The sequence below is a fragment of the Bacillus rossius genome, chromosome 2 (assembly GCF_032445375.1).
Source record: "Bacillus rossius redtenbacheri isolate Brsri chromosome 2, Brsri_v3, whole genome shotgun sequence".
NCBI lineage: Eukaryota > Metazoa > Arthropoda > Insecta > Phasmatodea > Bacillidae > Bacillus > Bacillus rossius.
Genome location: NC_086331.1, coordinates 89,469,481 through 89,493,283, shown reverse-complemented (window position 1 = coordinate 89,493,283; position 23,803 = coordinate 89,469,481). Strand labels below are relative to the sequence as shown.

At 35.9% G+C, this 23,803-nt stretch overlaps 1 protein-coding gene across 1 annotated transcript in view; it reads right to left on the bottom strand.

Moving 5' to 3' along the window:
* Positions 1 to 23,803, bottom strand: part of LOC134529448 (ras-related protein Rab-35) — a 59,085-nt gene that overhangs the window by 5,633 nt on the left and 29,649 nt on the right. The window contains exons 3-5 of the mRNA XM_063363555.1: positions 21,769 to 21,893; positions 9,676 to 9,800; positions 5,277 to 5,433 (exon numbers count right to left, since the gene is read on the bottom strand). Coding sequence (XP_063219625.1) covers positions 5,308 to 5,433; positions 9,676 to 9,800; positions 21,769 to 21,893 — 376 coding nt within the window. The 3' untranslated portion in view covers positions 5,277 to 5,307. The remainder of the gene's footprint in view (positions 1 to 5,276; positions 5,434 to 9,675; positions 9,801 to 21,768; positions 21,894 to 23,803) is intronic.

The window sequence follows — 23,803 nt, the reverse complement described above, 5'->3', positions numbered from 1 at the left end:
TCTGCTTTTACAAATCTTGACATTAAAGAATGCAAAACAACTATTTAAAGAACCATAAAGCAGTGGTGTGCTAGAGGCACATCATCCTGAAACTTGCGAAGGAAAGGTTTAATTTCACTTGCTAAAGAAACAAAGAAAGCATGTTTAGCTGTCAACATTTTATCTTTAACAGATGATGCAACAGTCTAAAAGCTTTGGCAACTTGGTACTTTCTTTAACTTTGTGGCTTCTGTCACATACTTCTGCATGTTGGGAAGAATTTCTGCTGCTCTCTCTGCAACCTGGACTTTTTCAAGCCACCGAACCGAACAGAATTTCTTGGGAATACCGAAGAATCAGTGAAATGAATGTAATCAGCTCTACGTGCTGGGACATTCTTAAACAAATAATGAAGAGCTCTCAAAAATTCAATAATCTTCCATTCTGTAACATATACAGCATCTTTAAAGGCACAATGAAGAGTGTGCAAGCCACAACTTCCAATGTCAAGCATCACAACATCTTTCAAATTAACATTTGCACTTTTGAGTTCGCGCAAAAATTTTTTTGTTTACATTTGGTCCATCCATTGACACTTGTAATATGTTAATCTGTTTTAACTCTGAGAGAGCACTACTGAACGCTGTCAACCAATCAATTGATGGAGCATGACCTAAGAATGCAGAGTTCAAATACTGAGTCGATACTCCATTTAGCTTATTGTTCTAAAACCGTACCAAAACATCCATCTGTCCCTTTTGAGCAACCTTGTTTAAGGACTCATCAAATCCTACAACTATCTGTGGACACTGCAAGCACAAATCTACAAGTTCATCGTGAAAGTATGGAGCAATTCCATGCAAAATAGTGTACCCAATTTTCGCTCTTCCTAGCTGAATCTTCTGGGCAATGTCACTATCAGGAAACATTAATTTAAAGAGATCCACACATTTTCCAGAAGCACGCATGGAAGTGTGCGTCATTACAGTCTGAATACACCAATATACTTCAGACTTTGTGACATTCTCCTGAAGAATAAAACTGTTCAATGCGGAAACCTTTTCTTTATGCAAATTTGAACTCAAAACCTGAAACAAAACCAGGTGTAACTTACTTACTGTCTTAATATATTTTTATGATGCATTCCTGAAATTTAGAGCACAATAAGAATCCTCTAGATCATATTGAAATTGATTTTTTTAATAAATTATTTTTAAAAGTTGCATAATTGTAATAACTCCAATAAGACAAATGCTGCAATTAGCCTAATATTAATTAATTTAGGTAATACAAAGTGTGGACTTTACTGTCACAACAACGCATTAAAAAGTATAATGGCAAACCTGTGAGACAACCCTTCCTTCATCAGATGAAGTGCCTGGGACAGGCTGACATGAAGATTGACATGTATCTGAAGCTGCTAAAGATGAATTCTGTTTGAAATATACTGAAAGTGAATAAGTCTTTCTTCTGCTTTTTACAGCTGCTTGGTGTTTCTTGCCGGTGATATGACTTCTTACGGCTCGTTTACCCATGTTACTTAGACTGAATTTTGTATGGCAAAAAGTACACATAGCATAGTATTGATTCCCGGGCAATTATCTTAGCCAGTTCTTGAAGTCTAGATCTAAAAGCCATCATTCGTTAAATACTGTTTTTCTGAATTTCGACATGGCAACTAAGTGGTGGTTAAGTCTGAAAAATTAAAAATATTAAACCATAACTCAAATGCCTGAAGTTTTTTTAAAACTTATATTAGATTTTACGTGTTTCAAATAGTCTTATACTGAATTAACATAAATGCATTACTACTGTCGACGTTCATAACACAGAAGCACTCTTTATGAGAAATCACAGTTATCACTCGCAAAGGCATGTTGAATGGCAACCTTGCATGATGGCACTTCAAAACAGCTAATAAATAAAACCAGTTGTTTATGTTCACACTACAGCAAAAATTCCACGATGTTATTCATGGGAAACTACATCCAACTAGTCAACATGCACGCACGCAAGGCACACGCGTGCAGTGGCTATCTAAGACAATTGTTTTCGAACGATCGAACTGTCCGTCCGCCATTACGTTGATGACGTGCACGGCACTCGCTGGACGCAGCTCGACACGGTCTGGCTGCGGCGCAGTCAAGAAGCTAGAGGATGTCGGCACGGTCCGGTGGGCCAGCATCAAATGCAAGCACGCACCCTGAATTTTCGAGATTTTGTTTTTAAGGAAAAAAAATTGTGGGAGTAAAATGGGTAGATACAATTTTTATGTAGTTGAAATGAAATAAAATGCATTAAAATAGTGTGTAAAAATAGAAATCGCAAAAATACAACAAAAAATTTCCTGCACCTTGGCCAGAATTTCCTGACATTTCCCTGTTCTTCCTGACATACTAAATTTCCCTGACTTTTCCCGGTTTTCCCGGTCTGTAGCCACCCTGCTGTGACAATTTGTGACTAAAATAACCAAAATATTAATATTTTTTACATAAATAATTCTTGTAAAGTGCATGTTTAAAGCTTTTCGGCCTGGTTGTAAGATGTAAAATCCAATATAATTAAAATAGAATAATATCAAGAACATTATCACTGCCATTCATGTTGTAGGCCTAACATTACTTGACTAATAACACCCCTGTAGAAGCATTTAGTTCATGAATCAGTAAGTTTGTGTTTCAAAAAAGGGTTATTTTAATACGGAGATAGGTGGTTTCTATCCCCAGTACAAGAAAAAGTTAGGCTCAGTGGAGTAGTAGGCATGTTTCCAAGAATTGTAACAGATATTAACTGCAAGTGTTAGGAACAATAGTACCTACAAGATGTCCTATATTGATATCTGCACACCTGTACTTTTACCATTTTTACTATCCCATACAATTAGATTAATCTGCATTTTACTTAAGCATAACAATATGGTGTTAAATCACATGTGCCCCAGATTACAGTAAATACATATCCAAAACAGTAATACAAAGAGGAAATAACTTACTAGCCATTTTCCACCTGCAATGACTGCCACTTGAATGTTCATTCACTAAAAAATTTCACCTAATAATATTCAAGTTTTCTATAAAAGGTAACTAACAATGGTACTCGCTACTAGCCCAATTGTAAAATGTTGCAGAAGTAACACCCTAGCTGACAAAAGAACACGGGTTCGTCTCAGTCTGGCCAACCTGATATCGCTTTTGCATAGTTTCCCTATATCACATCAGGCAAATGCCGGACCGGTCTCAGTAGAGCTCATGGTCACTTAATTCCCAGTTCCTTTCCCATTTGTCTCAATGTACTAATTACTAAGGATGTTAAACCATAATACATAAGCAAAACTACTGACATTCCAAGTTAATTATGAAATTTAATTTAAAAACCAGAACAAATTCATTGTGTTAAAACTTGTATTAAGCAAGACTAGAAACAGGCAATTACAACTTACACATTACAGACAGGTTAATATTTTCAGTTTTTGATAGGTCTTGCACGATAAACAACTTGGCCGTGTCAAAGTCCGTGTAAAAATTGATGCAATGTGGTCAGTTGGCATGAAAACTGGTTTAATCCCAAGGGAACAACATGGTTATAACCTCTACATGCCTAAGACATGCAAGAAAGTGTGATACCTACAATGGTTCACCACTGCCTTTTAAAATATATATGTTAATGATGTTACAAAAGCAAAGTATTCATACAGTGATATGGTTTAGTCAGTTCCTAGAAATATTACAAAATTAACAGTGAATAAAGGTGTGAAAACCAATTGATGAAGAATAGATATAATAATTTCAGAGACTATATGTTCTGAGACTAACTAAGGTACAAGATATTTGTTTTTATTCTTTATAATGTGTGTTCACAACCTCCTACACATATGGTTTCAAAAATGTTATATTATTGTACTTTTGTTAATGCTATGTTGTGTTTATCTCTGTTCAATTTATCTTATTTATTCATTATGTTGTAGCATTGCAGGACCCTGCCTACCCCAAATTTGATGAATAGTTTTTGAGAGTAATAAATATTGTGTTTTGGCCATTCAGTATATCCGCTAATTATATGATCCAAGGTCATTGTGATTTAGTTGTTCATACTTGTATTTTATCATTCTCAATATTATTGTAAGTAATTTTTATATTTAACATTTATTTGCAAAAGCAAACCAACTATGTTTTTACTGGTTTTAACTTTATTTGCTAGGTTATTGTGTAAATGCATTATTTTAGTATTTAATTCATTTTAGATATGGTTTTTTTGCTGGTATTTGACATTTGGATTTATTTGAAAGCTATAAGTATGTTTCTGGATCATTGTGTAGTATGCTGGTTAAAGGAAGAACATGAGAGAGTTGTGCGCCATAGCCACGCCAATTTTTTAGCTTTTTTTACAGACATTCTGGTGCATTCTCTAATTCTTATGATGGGAAAACTGGCAAGGGTTCTCTCTCACAAGAGACGATGGTTTATTTTTTGAAGGAAAAGACTCATTGTGAGGGTTAAGAAATTTCTATACTGTTGTGTCCTTGTGAGTGATATGTTGTGATTGGTTGGTTAGGTCACACACCTGCGTCTTCCCTGCGTGGTGGACGCAGCTTCATAGCCTCGTCTTCAATCATCGCTCAGGCATCTGCGGGAGTAGGAGTGTGAGGGGCACCTCGCAAATTTAGTACAATTATGTAGTGTTGAGGAGAATTTCATGCCGTGCTAAGGGACATTATTTTAGACAGTTTTCTCAATTAGAATTTTTGACCACAAACGGCAGCTAAGGCCTAGAGTGGAGCCTATTAGTGAATTGGTGGCCACAACGAATAGACAAAGGCCTGTCAACCCTTTGTACCATGCATCACAAGCGATCATGGGATTTTCCTTAACGAACTATGAGTAAAATATCTTGCCCATGTGATGAACTAAACTGTTCAAGAAGTTTTGTTTGGCTGTGAGTTTTTGTTTTCAGAGTGTAAATTATATTACAGCATAAAATTGTAGCTGTGTTCATTGTTTGATAAAGAGAAAAATAAATAACCAAACTTTATTCGTGACTTCTTTTATATATTCATGGTAAACAGACATAATATACAAAAGTTATATTCTACGGAACTTAAATTATTATTGGCACACAACAAATTTCTTCAATTGTTTTTTTTTCTGCATGTGCACTCTAGACCAACCGTTGAGCTAGCTGGGAGGTTTGGATTGTCACAATGTTACCTCTAATTTGTATTCTAAAGCCTGTTGACATTTACTTTTGTTTAATTACAAAATCGGAATCAGTTTAAACAAACAATGAATAAAATTACGTACCTTCATTAGAATGTTGCTACTGAAACAAATGTTAACAGCATTTTCTTCTACTCTGTTTAGGCTTTCGAAGATTGACTACATCGTTATTTTGAATGGCTTGCCGCTCTTTGCGTTCCTTCTTTGTTCGTAGAACTTGTCTAGTTATTGCCATAAACATCTAGTAAAACAGAAATTTGTTAAGTACTTCAGACCAGTTGAGGAATTAAAAAACATGTTATCTATACACTTGCACCACAAAAATTAAATACATTAAAATGTTTCTGGATGAAAAAATTATTTATTTTCTTTCAAGGATTTTATTAAAAATACACACACACACATATACACACACACACACACATATATACACACACATGCACACACACAAACATACCCTTAATTCAAGAAAATAAACACCATGTAAATACTTCAAAATATCCTTTGATTAGCCACACACAAAGTAAAAACATAAAATTGGGGGTCAATAAAACTTTGGTAGGTGATTCACACAGAAATTATTGATCTATACAGCAGAGTAGGCTGCCTGCTGCCTCCCTCAGAAGAGAGCCCAAATGCTACAAGAGAAAAACCCACAAAGAAAACCCAATCAGATTAGTGAAGACAGTGCATTAATCATAGTGGCAACCTGCAGGAATACCCTTGCATGCCAGAAGCAGTAAGGTTGGCAGCTCCACCACCATACTACCAATGCACAAAGCTTATAACTTCCCTAGGAACATCGTAACTACTGTAGAGCTCCAAAATTATTATTTACTGGATGGATTATTAATAATGAACAAAGTATGGACACCTAAAAAAAAAAATTCAACCATTTAAAGCCCTTAATTCCTGTTTTTAAAAAAAATTACAAAATCATATTTAAAAAAAGGTTGTCTGTAAAGTCGGTTTACGGACGATAATTTTACGTAATAACGTCATAAGAAAACATTGATGAAAAATTGCATAATTTTTTAATTTTCAAATTTTATTTACATTTTTTGCAAATTTTATTTAAATAATTTGTTTCAATATAATCACGAACAATAAGTTAAAAAGCTCGCCATAACCTGTCTTACACTTAAAAATGAACATGGCAAACACAAAACAGTTCATAGTCTTAAGTAAATATGTATCCCTAAACTAAAATTCACTTCACTACTTAAATACTTCAGTACGCATGGGTCAAGTATTTATGATTAGTATATTAAAATATGTGTGCCCTACAAAAACCCAAAATATAACCTTTAAACTGTTATGGCCTTTGCGTCAGATTGTTATATTAATATATTTAAGAGAGTAAAAATCACCTTTGTAAGTGTCAGGCATTGGAAAAGATACAAAACAACAAAACTAAATCTCAGAGGTGACACTAAAGGCCCAACAACGATGAAGTCAATGTCACCCTGAAAACATTTTGGGGACAGTGGATCGTTAGATTCAAATTAATAAATTTAAAAAATACAGGTTCGTCTATAGCTGTGCTTATATTTATTCTACTTTCATAGTTAATTGTAACAAGAGAAAACCAAAATAATTTTTATAATCACCAGTTGGTTTAATAAATAATTTAATTACTTAAATTTTGTAATAGGGCTCAAACATTCATACATTACTAGGGCCCCCTGAAAGTGGTAAATAAAATTTTCAGATTTTGTCATTAAAAATTACCAAAAGCGGTGTTAAAATTCACTTTTAAAACACAAAAGCGGTGCTAAAATTCACTTAAAAACACAAAAGCGGTGCTAAAAAAAAAAAAAAAGTGTGTTACCGTAAATATATCTGAAATTATTAAGTTAAATATATTTACTTGAACCTACTCATTACTGAATACCCTAAACAAATAGGTTACATATATTTATATGACAATACTTTTGATTTACACACTGATTATTAGTTTGTTCCCATAAACTAATCTGGAAAACTATTAATTCCTTTAACAAAATCGAGGACGCATCACAACTCCGAAAGGCCAAATTGATCACAACGACGACAGCTAGAAAACTGCTGTGTACCACAACGCCGAAAAATGTCATTACAGGGCTGCCACAAAGGTTGGGTTAGGATAGGTTAGGTTAGGTTAGGTTAGGTAAGGTAAGGTAAGGTAAGGTAAGGTTAGGTAAGGTAAGGTAAGGTAAGGTAAGGTAAGGTAAGGTAAGGTAAGGTTTGATTGATTGTGGTATTTTGGCGTTAAGGTACATTAGAAACGCACACAAATTCATTCAGTTGTTATTTCGGCGTTGTGGTCAATTTTGACATTCGGCGTTATGGTATTTCGGCTTTGTGGTCAATTTTGACATTCAGCGTTATAGTATTTCCGCGTTGTGGTAACGACCCAACAAAATCTATAAAAACTGTTGGCCAACTAATCATCATCATCACACCATTCGAAAATTAATGTTTGTTTACATTTTTCCGCTTTTTGGCGCGATTTAAAATGCTTGTGCCTGGTTCGCCCGAATAATCTGCTTGATACTACGATGCTGTTCCAACTATATGCCAGCGCCCCCGGCGGACGTGATATGGCCACTCACGTAAGGCTGTTCCAAACACCGTTCGCCCAATCATCTGCTTGCTTTTGTATTTATCCGGTGTCGCTGTTCTAAGCTACGTCAGTGCCCCGAGCGGTGTGTGTACGCTTTAAAACTTCGCCTGTTTGTCTTATCTATCCAAACATTATGCCGGAAAGGAAAATAAACGCCGTAGTTTTGCGTATTTTTAAAGTATATTTTTGGGTTTAACATTATAACGTGAGCGTGTGTAAGCTTTTGTTTGCTTTAGTTCATTTATGATTAATGTTTGGCGGCCATGTTGCGGTGTTTGTTTACCATTGACGAGACAAGTCTTAACCAGTATTTAAATTTCGCGTAAAAACACTACGATTTCGCGTTTTAATACAAAATTTCGTATAAAAACACTGTGTTATGGCGATTTCGCGTAAAAACTGTATTTAACGGTGATTTCACGTTTATCGTCGTTTAATCGCGATCGCGAAAAGAACAGGCCCCTATACATTACAATTTATAATAGGGGCCAGCCCATAAACATTTAGAAAAATAATATAAAATACAAATCCATTCTGAAATTTAACAAATAGCCAATTTACATATTCACGCTTTCCTGTGTTGCTTACATTTAGTACGTCTAGTTATTTATAATACAAGAATTAGAATCATTAACAACTTTAGCTATCACATATTTTATTAACTGCTGCCATCCCATAGCGAACTGGCCCGCTGTAGGTGTCGTGGAGAATTTGGAGGTAGTATTGTCGAGAGTGATAATTTATGATAGAGCCGGGCTACCAGGTGGCGTCTTAGTAGCCTTTGGGTACCGATAACCAAAGAAAACTGCAACCTCGGCTCCGTGTCTGGAATACCAATTCTTGGACCCTGTCTGTGAACAAGCCAAATCCAAATGATCAGACCTGCTTCACAGCCAGTCATTAAATAGGCATAAATGCCCACAAAAAGGGATAGTCGGGGAAGAGAATGGATGTCAGAAAACTCACGAAAACAGGGTGTTGCAGTGTGGCTTCAGGAAAAGTCTCGCCGAAGTGCCCGCTCAATCCGGACCGAAACTGGCGTGGTGAACGCGGAAGCACTCCTAATGTAAATTAACAAAAAAAAATTTAGCAAATTATTAAATTCTTTACACTACAGCACAGTCCAACTGATAGCTTTCTAAAGGCTTAGGGAAGGCATCCCTAGACGAGGCGACTACATCTTTGTAGTAGTAGTAGTGAAGTTTAATCGTGCTGATGGCTGGCTGAGAAACGATGCTGTGAGTGAGAAGTTGCGCCGATAAGTATGCCACATGTGACGTGCTTAATTATATCAGCGCTTTGCCTTGGAAGAAGCAGGGGGCACTTTCGGCTACCGGGCTGAAAAGTTCCGAAGGAGAGATAGAGAAATACTGACTTCGATATCTCGACGTTGGTGTTAGTGCCCAATCGCAACGCAATCTACTGAGGATTGGCCGAAACAGAGAAGAAGTCGACTCGCACATCTCGCACGAGACTACTTCAAAAGCATGGGGCTTATGGAGGAGACTGGTGGAGCGCTCTGGTGGCTCAAGACATTATTTCAGTAACAAATTGGCAATAACGTTTTAACTTCCAAATTTTCAGCGCCCAATTAATTTTGCAAGTATTCATGAATATGCACTCTAGACCAAACACATTTAGCTAGCTCTACAACCTATGGCTCTTCCTTTACCCTAGCCCTCAAACCTGGGTATTAAAAGAGCAATTTTATATGAAATGAGAGTTTGCCACCCTGCAGGCGCATGCCAAAGCTACCTGTGACAAATATCACACAATTGAAAAGAAATCACTTCAATTGGAAAGCTTTACTACTAAACTAAACTGGAAAAGCAGGTCATTCCTAATGTAAGCTAACCAAATTGTTATATAAATATTTACCTCTTCCACGTTCACGTTATCCTTTGCACTAGTTTCAAATAACTGAATGTTCATCTGTTCCGCAAACCGCTGAGCATCCTCTGTCAAAACAACTTTCCTGTCTGGTGCATCGTTTTTGTTACCCACTGAAACACAACAAAGACCTTAATCTTAAAACACAAATATGTTAAAATACCTGACTAGAGAATTAGTTTAGCAACCCACTTAAACATAACACAGTTTCTACACCAAAACAATATATATTAAAATTAGGATTAACACATTTTACTGCATAGACAAAGCTAACAATTTAAGACTTCACAAGAGATTAATGAATTGACAAGTTACAATAGTAAAAGAAATAAATTAAAAGTTTTGTTGGTTCATTAGAACATTTGTATATATTACAATTTTTGGTCTGAACGATTTATGCATAACAATTCAAGACACTAGCTCTAAAGCCATATGTAGAATTTAAAATAGCCTTCAAAACATAATTTCAGTTAATCTATGATGATCACAAAATTGAGAAAAAAAGTTACCATCAAAATAATGTGACGTCCCCATCACATGTATACAGGGTATGCCCGTAAATTAATGAGACTAGGTCTGATAAAAAGAATTTATTGATCCGATCGGTACATATTGTCAAAATTCTTCAAAATAGACTCCTTGGGTGTTGATACACTCCCTGGGTACATTTTCGGGAGTAGGTGGATCTTTAAGTTTCAAATGCATAAATAATAAGTGCAGTTTTGTCTATATCTGTGCTTCTTATTTAATTTTTCTTTTATAGATGAGGGAAGATGAGTACACAAAACATTATATTAATAACAATACATGGGTTTGGTAAAGAAGTTGATTACTTAAAAATACCTGATTACTAATACATGGATACTATAAAATTTGCTATGTGGGCCGGCCCTAATCAAAATATTATTAAGATGTTTTCTTTGCCATATTAAAACAATAAAAATAAAAATAAACAATCCCAGAATTTTAATTCTTAGAACATAGCTTAATTAAAGTCTGTAGTTATATGATTTTTTAAGGATCTCTCAGGATCATCAAAGTAGTAGCCTAACTGGCCAAGTATGATGTATTATATTACAAATGGGCAACCAGGGTGCCGTAGCAGTCCTTGGTCACCGAGGATGAGGAAGAGATTGTGGTTGCCATGTCGGCTCCAGGCTCTTGAACCCTGTCTATGAACAAGCCAAATCCAAAAGAATTAGACCTGCTTCACAGACAGTCATTAAATGGGCAAAAATGCCCACAGAAACGGTGATGGTCGGGGAAGAGGAAGGTAGTCGAAAACTCACCAAAACAGGGTGTTGCTCCTAGCGCTCAGGAAGTGGGCCCGCCGGGAGGTGAACGAAGACAGTACCGAACAAGCACTGTTGACGCGGAAGCACTCATAATTTAAAATTATTAAAATTTAGCCCAAATATAAAAATTTCTACTTTGAACACACAGACTGACTAACTACTATCTAACTTAGGAAAACATCCCTTGACGAGACGACTACATTCTCGTACGACGACAGAAGTGGAATCTTGCTGATGGCTGGACGAGAAGCGAAGTAGTCAATCTGACGTCGCGCCAAGTGCTGATGGCTAGACGAGAAGCAAAGTAGTCAATCTGACGTCGCGCTAAGAAGTCAGTGATAGGGCAAGACGACGCTTAATTAAAAACAGGCGCTTGGTTTAGAAAGAAAGGAGGGACTTCGGCTTCAGGGCCGAAAGGTTCCAACGATTTCTGAAGGGGTGGTCGAGAAATAGACTTTGATATCTCGATGTTGGTGTTAGTGGCTGATCACATGGCGATCTACTGAGGAGTAGCCGAACCGAGAAGTCACACGAGGATATTTCGAAAGCATGGGGCTTAAGGAGGAGACTTGTGCAGGACACTGGTTGTGGCATGAGTCGCCAGGGGCAGGCATTTAGCGGGCATTTGAACACCTAGGGGAAATAAATCCCAAATCCACCACTAGAGGACAGAGGCGGTACATTCAAACACTAGTGTCAAGACCATGAGACAGGCCGCCCCTGGCCGGGGTTAAGGGCCGGTCACTGCTCTGGACAGTGTTCCCAGGAAAGGCTGGCAAGGAGGGGGGAGGACGTGGAAATGTACAAGGGCAGTGGGAAACTAGCTCTACAGAGCCTGTGGACGTGCCAGGACGTTGGGGAAATTGAGTCTTGGACGTGACTGAAATTGCTTGCATAAGGGAGGTCTTAAAAAGCAGGGTCCTGGGAGACTGCAGGAACAAGCAGTCTTGGTCTGTTACCGTGCCCAGACTTGCACCAACGCGAGAATAACACGAGCCTGCATGTTGGCTCATGAGATTGTTAGCAAAAATCAGTTACGTCGCTGAGAAAGAATTGGGGTATTAGCCTGACAAAGATTAAGTGGGAGTGTGCAGTGAGTGGAAAAAGTTTGTTTTAACTACGAAATTACTGCTTAAATAATAATTGAAAAATTCAAATTTGCAATTGTGCAAAAAAATACTAATTGGTGGCACATACTCCTCCACTGAAAGGCGGAACCAGGGTAAATGACCAACACTGAGCATGAGAAGTTTGAGAACTGGCAGACTTACCCTGTACCAAAATAGACTAAGGTAAACTACTTACAATAAACTATATACTTACTAAGTAACATGATTATTAATGCTTTACAAATCACCTTAAGAACTAAGTGGCGCCACTTAAAACTAAACATCTTAACCTAAAATATTCATAGTGTAAAACATTTGTAGTGCTAGAACTCTTACAAACTAGTACCATGGATTTTTATTACTTATAATTAAGACCTAGGGTTTTTGAGTGTTGTTAACACTCAGTGTTGCGGATGGCATACCAAAGTTTTGTTTTGAAACTCCTTGAATAGGAGTAAAAGCAAGGCACCTAATTTATGTTAGGATGCGCTTTCTTCAGGTGTGAAACGTGTGCATGCGTAATATATGCACCAGAACCGGGGTCGGCTAGAGCAACAGTTACTGGTGTTAAAAAGCGTTGGATCTGCCAAGGGCCACTCCAACGATAAGCAAGTTTGGCTGATCGCTTGTCGATCGCCTTGCTTTAGGTGTGCGCTCTGCACAACACCATATCACCTACCCTGTAGGGGTTAAGTAAACATCTATTATATTTTTGCCTGCTTACCTCGGGGGCTAAGTTCAGGTTGTGTTGAGCTCTTCTTCAGACCTCTTATGTTGCGAGGGTTATCTGGTAAAAGCTCATGTAGTGACCACAGATTAGAAAGTGTATTGTTTGGTTTATATGTGAACGTGAGCTAAAATGGTGTGGTCTTGAGTCTCTCGTGCCTGGCATAATTAAAGCCCATTTGTAACCAGACCAGGTTGGTATCCCATTTATCTTGAGAGTTCGCATGATACGCTATTAAAGCAGATTGGAGGTTTCTATTAAAAAGCTCCGCATGTGAAGGCTGGGGATAGTATGGGGAAGTGGTTACATGCTGAGGGCCAGGGGAAAAGCACATATTCTTGAAAAGTCTTGATGTGAACAGTGATGTGTTATCTGGCACGATTACTGAAGGTAATCCTGATAAAAATGTTATTTTGCAATGCTTGTAAAGTAGTTTCTGCGGTAGCTCGTTGGAGGGGAATGAGCCATACAAATTTAGAAAAGGCATCAATAGCTACTAGAAGTATGGTGTGTCCGGTTTTAGAACAGGGGAAGGGGCCAACAAAATCTATAAATAATTTTTGCATAGGCCTTAAGGCTATATCTGATGTTAAAAATCCAAATTGTTTTCTGAGAAGTTTTATTCAGGGCACCTAATTAACATAATTTTACCCTTTCGGTAACATCTCTGTGCATTCCATCCCAAATAAAACGGCCGCGTATGCCTTCAATTGTTTTGTAAGTGCCCAGGTGTGCTCCAATGGATGAGCTATGATAATACTGAAATACCATGTCTCAAATTTTAAGGAAGGGCTATTCTGAAAGTTTTAGATTGTGCTGTTCGTAGATACTGGGGTCCTTTTGAAAGCTTACAATACCTTGGTGGTGAAACTGGTTTTATTTGCTGAATAATATCTGAACTATAAGGATCTGAATTTTGATGAGACTGTAAGTATGAAAAAGCTAAAGGAAAATCTGTGAGTAGGGCATGGCATGAAATGGGAGGTTCCTCCTGAAGATTAGAGTTGGAGGGATTCTCGAACATTCGAAAAAGAGCATCTGCCACGATATTCTGTGAACCTCGGATATGCTAAATTGTAAATTTAAATTAAGAGATTTTTGCAATCCATCTGCCAAGTTTTCCTAGTTGTTTGGGGTAGGCCAAAAGCCAAGTGAGTGCCTGATTGTCAGTTTCTAATAGAAATTCCTTATGTTCAAGGTACTGGTGAAACTTGTCGATTCCAAAAACAAAAGCGAGACACTCGAGTTCATAAATCGATGAGACTATCCTATCCTCTCTTGATGGGTTAGAATACAAGAGACAAAGGCTATTGGTTGTTGTGACCTTCGAATTCTTGAGACAGTACGGTCCCAATGGCGACACTTAATGCATCTGTCTGTAGGATGAAAGGTTTGGTGAAGTCCGCCATTCGAAGAACAGGTGGGATGGCTATAGCTTGTTTTAAATGATTAAATGCTTTGTTTTGTTCTGGACCTCAACTGAATGATGTGTTTTTCTTTCGGAGGGCATTTAATGGGGCTGCATACTCAGCAAAGTTAGGAATAATTTAGCGTAGAAATTTGCCATCCTAATAAACCTTGTAATGCCTTTTGGATCTTTCGGAGGTTCGAAATCTGCTATGGCCTGTGCACGGCTTGGATCAATTGTTACTCCTCTACTGGAAATTATATGTCCCAGAAAAGAAATTTCAGAAACTGCACTCTTAACCTTTTTTGTATTGACAGTTAGCCCTGCTTCACGCAGTCGGATGAGGACTTCAGACAAATGAGTTATGTGTTCTTCAAAAGATTGAAGATTCTGAATAAACTACATAATCAAGTTAGTTAAATACATATTTAAATTGTATATCACCAAAAACTTGGTCAAGTAGGCAAGTTAATACCTGTGAGCCTGTTGCTAGGCCAAAAGAAAATACCTTGTATTGGTACAAATTCCAGGGCACGCAAAACCCGGTGATGTGTTTTTACATTGGTGTTAATGGTATTTGATGGTAGGTCAAATTTAGGACAAAAACGCTAAAATATTTGGCTTTGCTAAACCAATGGCAAGCTGAATTCAAATCAGTTAACGGTACCATTTCTATGTCTATCTGCCGGTTAATTTTTCTAAAGTCAACAACTAAGCAATGACCTTGATCTTTGGGAACCAAAAATACTGGAGAGCAAAACTAAAAGTCGATGGTTCAATTATATCCTTGTCCAATAGGTCTTGTATGTGTTCGCGCGCATGATATGCATCTTGGGCCCTAATAGTTGATACACCGCGTCGATACAGTGTCAATACACCATTGCCAACGTGATTTCCAAGCTGCAAAGGCTCTCCGGAAGTCAGCTGCCGTAACTTCTTTCAGAGACTCTGTGACAGCCCATTGGATGGCGGGTACATCTTCAAAACAGAGCCCTTAATGATTCTCTTGAACTTTGGGAACAGGAAAAAGTCTGGCTGGCTCACATCCGGGCTGTAAGATGGCTGCTGGCAAGGTTGCAACCTCTATCTGGGCCAGGTAGGTGCTCACAACAAAGGCAATGTAGGCTGGAGCGTTGTCGTGGTGGAGCGTCCATCAATCTGCCATCTCCAGTCATTTCAGTTTGACGGCTCTGTGCAGGCGCGCAAGGATTTGTTTGTAATAAAAAACGGCATTTACATTTTGTCCCCGAAGTACAAATTCTTTGTGGACCATTCCACACTTGTCTAAAAAGACAATGAACATTTCTTTACCTTAACTTCAACATTTTTACTTTCTTGGGGTTAGGGAGTTCGAGGTATGCTCCAAACTTTGGTGCTTGGTTTGGGGATTCTACTGGAACACCCACGATTCATTGCCTGTTCTTACGTTGTCTATAAAGTCTGGTCCACTTTATAACTGCTCCAACCTCTCATGGGAAAAATCAACTCTTCATCATTTTTGTTCATGACTCAACACTTTTGGCACCAATTTCGCACAAACATTCAGCATGTTCAAATTTTCAGAAATAATTTTATGAAGTGTTGTAACCTGCAATTTTTATTGTATGTAAAACCTATTGTTTATTTACTGTTGCAGGGTTTTGATCATTTCATAAAATTTTGTTTTTAAGTTTTCTTTGAAATTTTTGAAAGTATATTTTCAAAAACTTAAAAATAACTTTATAATCAAATAAAATGTTTAGTACTTTCTTTGTTTGTTTGTTGTGACAAGTAATTGTTGTATAAAGTGCTTACTGTGAGAATGAAAGTTCAAATTTCCTTCCAATTATAAAATTTACAAGCTAAATAATGTCATGATACACAGAGCTCATTTATTGTTTAGTTTTTGGTGTAACATAACAAACCTATAGAACATTATTTCTATGATTTATCTTGTATCATTAATCTGCCCTACCCATTGTTAATGAAAATTTTTACTACGTACTTTCAATATGTTAGTTTCAGTGTTTATTAATAACAGTGATCCTCTGTGTGAGATTTTGCTTATGTTTTCATATAAATGGTGCAAAACAATATACAAGCATGGACTTGAAACCTATTACTCAGAAAGTTTATTTTGTGCAACTTGGTTCTTGTTTATCAAAGAGATACTTAAGTAACTGCACAAAAATATTGAAAAATAAAGTCCTCCCATTTCCAATATGAGACCAAAAGGAATGATTAAATACCCCATTTATAGCTAGTTTTTTTAACTCCTGTATCTTTAAAGGCAGGCAATAAAATATACGTGTGCTACTGCTCGCTTATCACAGGTCATTTCTCTTATGTTCTTATGAACATATGGTAATTTTAATACAAATTATTTGTGTTATTTAAAATCATACTGTTAAACAAAGCACATGCAACATCCTAATCACACAGTAAATATACATCTTATTTTCTGGACAAAATTGAACATCACTGGAAACAAATTTTTTAGTGTTTTCAAAAAAAAATATACAAGTTTCATGAAAATTTCAAACTCTTCCATTGCAAAAATTAATCTGTCTGGTATTGTTAGTATGAATATAACATGTTAAAATAACACTATAAAGTTTAGAGATCTCAACAAGCTTCTGAAGTTTCTCCCAAAACTATTTGAAACATCCACACATTTTGCAGTCCTCATAGACACAGCGTGGAAAAGCATTGAGTAGCTGCTTAAGATTTTCAGCTGATAGAGCAACACAAGACCTAACTATATGTGTCAATTTACTATCACACCTATTGGAAAATTGATGCAGTGATTGAGGACATAACTAATAACTGCCTCTAACCAGTAAGCTAATTAAATTCTGTCTCCAAAAAATATAACTCTATCTTTTTGTCGCCAAGTTGCAATTTTTACCGCGAAACCACAAATGTAACCACAAGTTCTATCCTTAGCATTACCCGTTCGCTGAACATCAGGTACTGATGATATTGCACTTTACCTAACAAAAAATATGACAATGAATTCCTATTCTTTGCTATCTGCAACACTAAATGAAGCAGCTATCATGAGTCAAGGTGCTGGCAATGAGATTGGTTTTTACAACTACAAAATAAATGTTATATAGGTTAGGTGTAACTCATTTCAGCTTTATGCTCATTGGTTTGAACTCAACCAATTCAATAAAATTTATCTGGAAATGTCTACAAATTGAATTCACTGATATTAATGGAAAAAAAAAATTATTGAAATAGTTTGGTATCGCTAAATATTTCCAAAATGTTCCATGGTCTATCCCAGGGTTGCCATTTTTACGGATTTTATCCGTTTTCATAGATATTTTGGAGTTACACCGGATTAACGGATAAGCACTTTGAATCACAGATATTTTAATTGAAGAACGCACAAACATAAATATTTACTTACTGCTCCCGCTCCACTTCATAGATAACATGTAATCAAGAGACACTTCACTTTGCTACGTTGTTTCAGTTTTTCTAAGATGATAACAATTCATGCTCTACCTTTTATGTCTGGAGGCATTTATTTATTTCATGGAAGAAAGTATACCGTGCATCGTAATATCTATGACAGTTGTTTTAGACACTGTGTTCTGTTTCTCTCTTCTGCGCGAAGGTGCGTTCGTGCGTGTAACAGAACACGCCCAGTAATATTTGTGCGAAGTGATATCTGTGACGGTGTTTTTACAGTCTGTGTTGTTATACCATGCAATCACTATTTCTATGATGGATTGACGGAGTGTTTACAGTTTGTTGTTAATTTTAAAGTAATTGTTACGTACAAAAAATTCAGCTTGCACTTTGTGCAGATTGCAATTGAAAGAAATGGAAACAAAGCGCAAGGCATCTCCACATCGAACGCTGTATAAACAACAATATAAACGTGAGTGGGAAGTAAACTAAAGTGGCTGAAACCCGGTAAAACGGACTTTACTGCAGTGTGTTCATTGTGTCGGTCGGACTTTAACATTCAAAAGGGTGGTCTGAAAGATCTTAGGCGTCACGAAAGCACACAGATACATCAGAGAAATTAGAGGGCTGCTGAACAAAGTACTTCTCTCACATCTTTCATCAGTAAACCAGACAACAAAATTGTAGATGCAGAGCTCATGTGGGCAAATTTTATTTATTTAAACAATTTTCCAATGAAACTTAGCAACAGTTTCACAAAACTCGTCCCGCAGATGTTTCCTGACAGCGAAATTGCTCAGAATTTTCACTGCTCGCGTACAAAAACGAGCCAGATCATTGTTCAGGCATTGGGTTCCTGTGTTGAAGGAAACATAATTAGTGTTATGAAAACATCAGTTTTTACACTACTGATTGACGAGTCAACGGATGTTACTGTCACGAGGCAAGTTGTTATGGCCAGGGTGTTTGTTTCAGATAAAGTTGAAACTCACCTGTATAAAGTGATTGAATTAAGTGGTCAGGCTAGTGGAGAAAACTTATTTAATTGGGTAAATTCTTCATTTGAAGAAGACTGTATCCCTTGGGAAAACTGTCTCAGCATGTCCTCCGATAGTGCCAAAGCCATGGTAGATGAATTTAATTCTGTACTTTCACATGTGAGGCAACATCAGGGAAATGTGTGGTTTCTGCACTGCACATGCCATCTTGCTCATTTAGCAGCCTCCCACGCCTGTAATCAGTTACCAGATGTATGTGAGCAGCTTGCCAAAGATGTGCATGTTCATTTCAAGTCATCTGGCAAAAGAAAGATGATTTCAGCACCATTAAAGATTTAATGGAAATAGAAAATCATAGTATTCTGCAGCCTTGTTTTACCAGGTGGTTGGCCATTTTGAATTGTGTGGAGCATCTATTAGAAGAATGGCTGCTTTGGCAGAATACTTTGACAGACTGGATGGAAAAGAGGCCGATTCTGAAGCTGTGAAACAGATTAGAATTACCTTGCAGTCTGATGCAGCAAAACTATTTCTATTTCCTTCAGGCAGTACTCCCTCATTTCACAAAATTTAATGTCATGTTCCAAAAAGAACGGCCTTGTGTTCACAAGCTCCATCCACAAATATGTCTTCTTCTACTGCAATTCATTCCAAGTTTTGTACAGTTTGAAGTCATACAGAAATGTGAAATTACAGCTGTTGATTACAAGAGAGAAAACCAGCTCACAGATGCAGGCATGTTCATAGGCCATAACACATGAAATTTTCTAGAAACTACTGATGCATCCCTAGAAGAAATATAAACTTATTTTCAAGTGTGAGGGACTTTTATGAGACAGGAACCCAAGAACCATATCGTCTCTTGCCCCTCAATGATGAAGTACTTAAAACATAGTTATTTTGGACCCTGCACATAAGTCATCAGGTGACTGGAAAAAACTGAAAGCACTAGTGGTTAGGTTCCCGAATATCATTCCAGATGACAAACGGGACAAGCTACAGGAAGAATTCATCTCATACTCACTGAAGGAACCTGAGGAAAATTCATCTGTGATGGATATTGACACCTACTGGCACACTGTATTCGAAGCAGAACAAAATGGAAAACCAATGTTTCCGTTACTTTCAATACTAGCTAAAGCATCGCTTTCTACAGCAATGCTACTGTAGAAAGAATTTTCAGTAATCTGAAAATTGTGAAAACTGCTCACAGGTCACGTTCAGAAATGCCAATGCTGAATGCATTGTTACACTGCCACAACAGGACCAAAAATTTGGGGCTAGAATTCAAACCCACTGATGAGCTGAGAAAAAAAGATAGGAACCTGAAGTAGTGAAGCAGTTGGAGTGTTCAGGCAAGAAATGCCTGCAAATAAGTCATAGTCTGTGTGTATATTTTTTAAGTGATTTTTGTGAGAACCTCATATTGGTACTTAACTCTACATGTAAACTTATCAGTTTTTTTATCTACATTCATTATTATTATTTTAAAGTAGGCCTATGCAACTAGAATGAAGGAAAAACTGATTTTTGAAGAAATATGCTTATAATACTTTGTTTTCTCCCGTGTCTTAGCCGTAAAAAAATGTTGGCGCGAATTAAAAACCTGTTTACAGAAATTTTCTTCTTATAGGATTTTACAGATTTTTTATGGTCTAATACAGGATTTTATAACCATTCTTGGTGGCATCCCTGGTCTAGCCCATGTAAATAATACTATTAAATTTAAAAAATTTTAATTTATGACATGCATGAATAACACAAATATGCTGATATGTATGAAAGTATAACCTTAACAGCATTTACTTGTATAATAATAATTCTTAATGTGAACACTTTAAAAATTTTAATTATTTTGACTTCAGGCATGTATTCTTTTCAATTAATTTCACTTTTTAATTAAATTAAATTATAAATTTTATTAGAAAAAATACACATTTTGAACCAGCAAACATTTTCACATTCTTAACAGAAAAATATACAGAATGTGCTAGCCACTCTTCTTAGCATTTAACTTGCTTCAAAAATATCTAAAGAATTTGTACCAATCAATGTGTGGTTCTAGATTTTTAATGTTTTAAAATTTTAAAAAAATATATAAATAATCACTCCATACTTCAACCCAATAGGCATTACCATGGAAAGCATAGGTAAAAAATTATTTACTAGGCATATATTACAATATTTACTGGAAAGTAACTTTGTATGAATTATAATAAGCTTGTAATAATTATACAAAACCAATTTCAGTGAAGCAATTTGTGATTTAATGACAAAATAAACTTTCACAAGATTCCACTATTGTTGGCCCCACAGAAATTCATTGATGCTGACTGCTAAAAATTAGTTGATGTTGACCATCGTTGATGCAAAACCAAACCTGTATCACTAAACATGTCTTGTGACTATTTTCATTAAGGGTTTATATTAGACATTGGAGTATAACCAATTTGCTGCAGGAACTCGTAATAACCCCTTAGGTAAAATCAATAAGAATTTTTTTACATTGCACAGATATGCACAAAGGCTTAATGTGACAATCTCCAAGACGTATTGTTTTGAACATACATCATGACACAGTGCTTATAAATGTTTATCATGTCAGTTCTTCTAACTAGGGTTGTTTGAATTTAACATCAATCAAATATTACACACATTTTCTTTTTTAAATGCCACTAATAAGAAAGAAAGACCTATGAAAAATGTTATACCTAGGACACAGAAAAATGGTTTTAGAAATCTTAGTCATACAACAATGTCAAAGAAGTATGTAAAATGATGAATGTTAAAAAGATCATAAAATATGCCTTGTAATCATCAAAACAAAACTTGATAATAGGCCTTATTTAATATTAAATACTAAATGTGCAAAAACACAACCACCCTTGCTTGAGAAAAAATAAGAACCAAGAAGATAAAACTTGATCAAAAACTCTACAGCAATAACATTTAAAATATTCATTTTTTCACGTCCATAAAAGATTAACAACCTGCAGTAATTAATTATAAAACTCTCACCTAACATATTAGGATACAACATAATTTTCAAAATGATGAAACTGCACTTTTAACCACAACATAACCACCTAAATCTAAACATGATTTATGCGAAAACATTTTGAATATCCTGCTGAGAACATACCTAATATCCTATTGACAACATCACAGTTTTGTTCTATTTCATGAAGCCACCGCTTCACATTCGCAAAGGATTCACCACTGGTTACATCATACACAACAATAACGCCATGAGTTCCACGGTAATACCTACAAAAAAACAAAAAAAAAATGTTTACTATAAAAAGCAAAATCTCATACATAGGAACAGGAAAAATTCATTCAAAAATTTTTTTGATTATAGTTCATAATACATATTAGGCAATAATATTGAACAAAAACTCCATGGTAATAGTAAAGTTAAGGTATCACTAGGCTTTCACATTGAAAAAATGCACAATTAGCATTTAGACAAACAGAACCTCCAGTATTATAGTGGGCTTTGAACCACTTGGCTCTGACTTGTGCTAACCACCGACCCTTGCTCACCAAATTAATGTCGGTGACGACTTTGCAGATTCCTGTTCAGATGGTCATGAGTCAATAAGGAATTGATGGGAAAAAATTCTACACCAAAAATATGTACCTACTGTATGTACTACACTAATGAAAATGCTCAAATAGCACCGTTCTTTGCAAGTCAAAATTTATTAATCATTCTACTTCCTACAGTAAAATTGTTGAAAATATGTTGAGGGTGGAGTGACACGTTGCAAAATTGATGAATTTGATTTAAATCCCTGACTGTGCAATAAATTATTACAATTTCCTTAATGTAAAAGATTGACCATTGACCATTATTGTCAAATGTCGTAAAATGTTCCAATATTTCACAGTAGGTAAATGTTCAAAATCTTAATAATCATTTACACATGCTGTACATAAAAATTGAGACAAAACAATTTTTAAATAATTTTTTGTTAATTGTTTATAACATATTTCACCACATAAGTGCTCCCTTACGACAACCAAAACAAATATTTTCTAACTGCATACAAACCCATTAAGGAAAAATAGTTAGTGAATTTTGTTTTAAATATTTAAATTAAATGTTTATACACCCACAATGTTTCTAGTTACAAGTCTGTAGCCAGGGGGAAGGTATCTCAACTTATCCTTAGCAAAATTTTGCCGAACAGAGATATCTTTCCTTTTAGAATTGCACTTTAAATAATGAGCACAGAAAAGTTAAGTGTAAATAAAAATATCCTACACCAAAATTAAAGTCTGGCACATCCCTGTCCAGCATACATGAACATGGCAGAATCTTGGCAGTGACTATCTACTGTTTTCCCTTGTTTATTTTAATGTAGGGGAATAAAATGCTCTTTTCTGATAAAAGCATAATATTTATTTAAAATCATCCAACTAAATAATGCTTTCATAAAAGTTAAAATAAAAAAATTATTGATACAAACATGTTTAGTGTTAATAACATTTCTAATATAAGTTTCTATAATATTAAACATATCTCAAAATGCAAAACACAAGTAACAAAACAGAAATGAATGAAAGTGGTCAAGTCATTGAGCATAATTATTATGGTATACTAGGATCATAATCATCGAGTCTATCACACCAAATGTAAAATTTGCATGTTACGGCCGGCCATCTTGATAGGTTAATGAAGACCAGTTTATTGAGTAAAAAAAGCCTGGGGTTTTAAAAACTTATGTAGAGTTGTATAATTTAATGAAACAATAAATATTAATTGAATAGGCATTTTAAATTGACATTTGATATTTCTTATAAAAAATAAACAAAGTTTAAAGCATTTCATACATTAAAAGATGTTCAAATGGTCTAGAAAATATCCGCCATAACAGAAAATCATACAAAAATAATTTATCATGCACTGTGATGTTAAAGTGTATAACTAAATGCCCTGAGTACAGTACAAGAGAAAGACTTGCAATATTAAACCCTCAATTTCATTTGGGGAAGTTTTGTCCCAAGAGACATTCAATCCAGCAAATGGTAAAAAAAGTGCATTAATAAAACTGATAAGTTTATTGCCAGCTGAATCATAACTGTTAATTTCTGAGGTCGTATGGAGCAGGGAGGGCATGGAATTTACAGGTCAGCTAGGACAGGCTAGCAAGTATTCTTGCCTCACCATT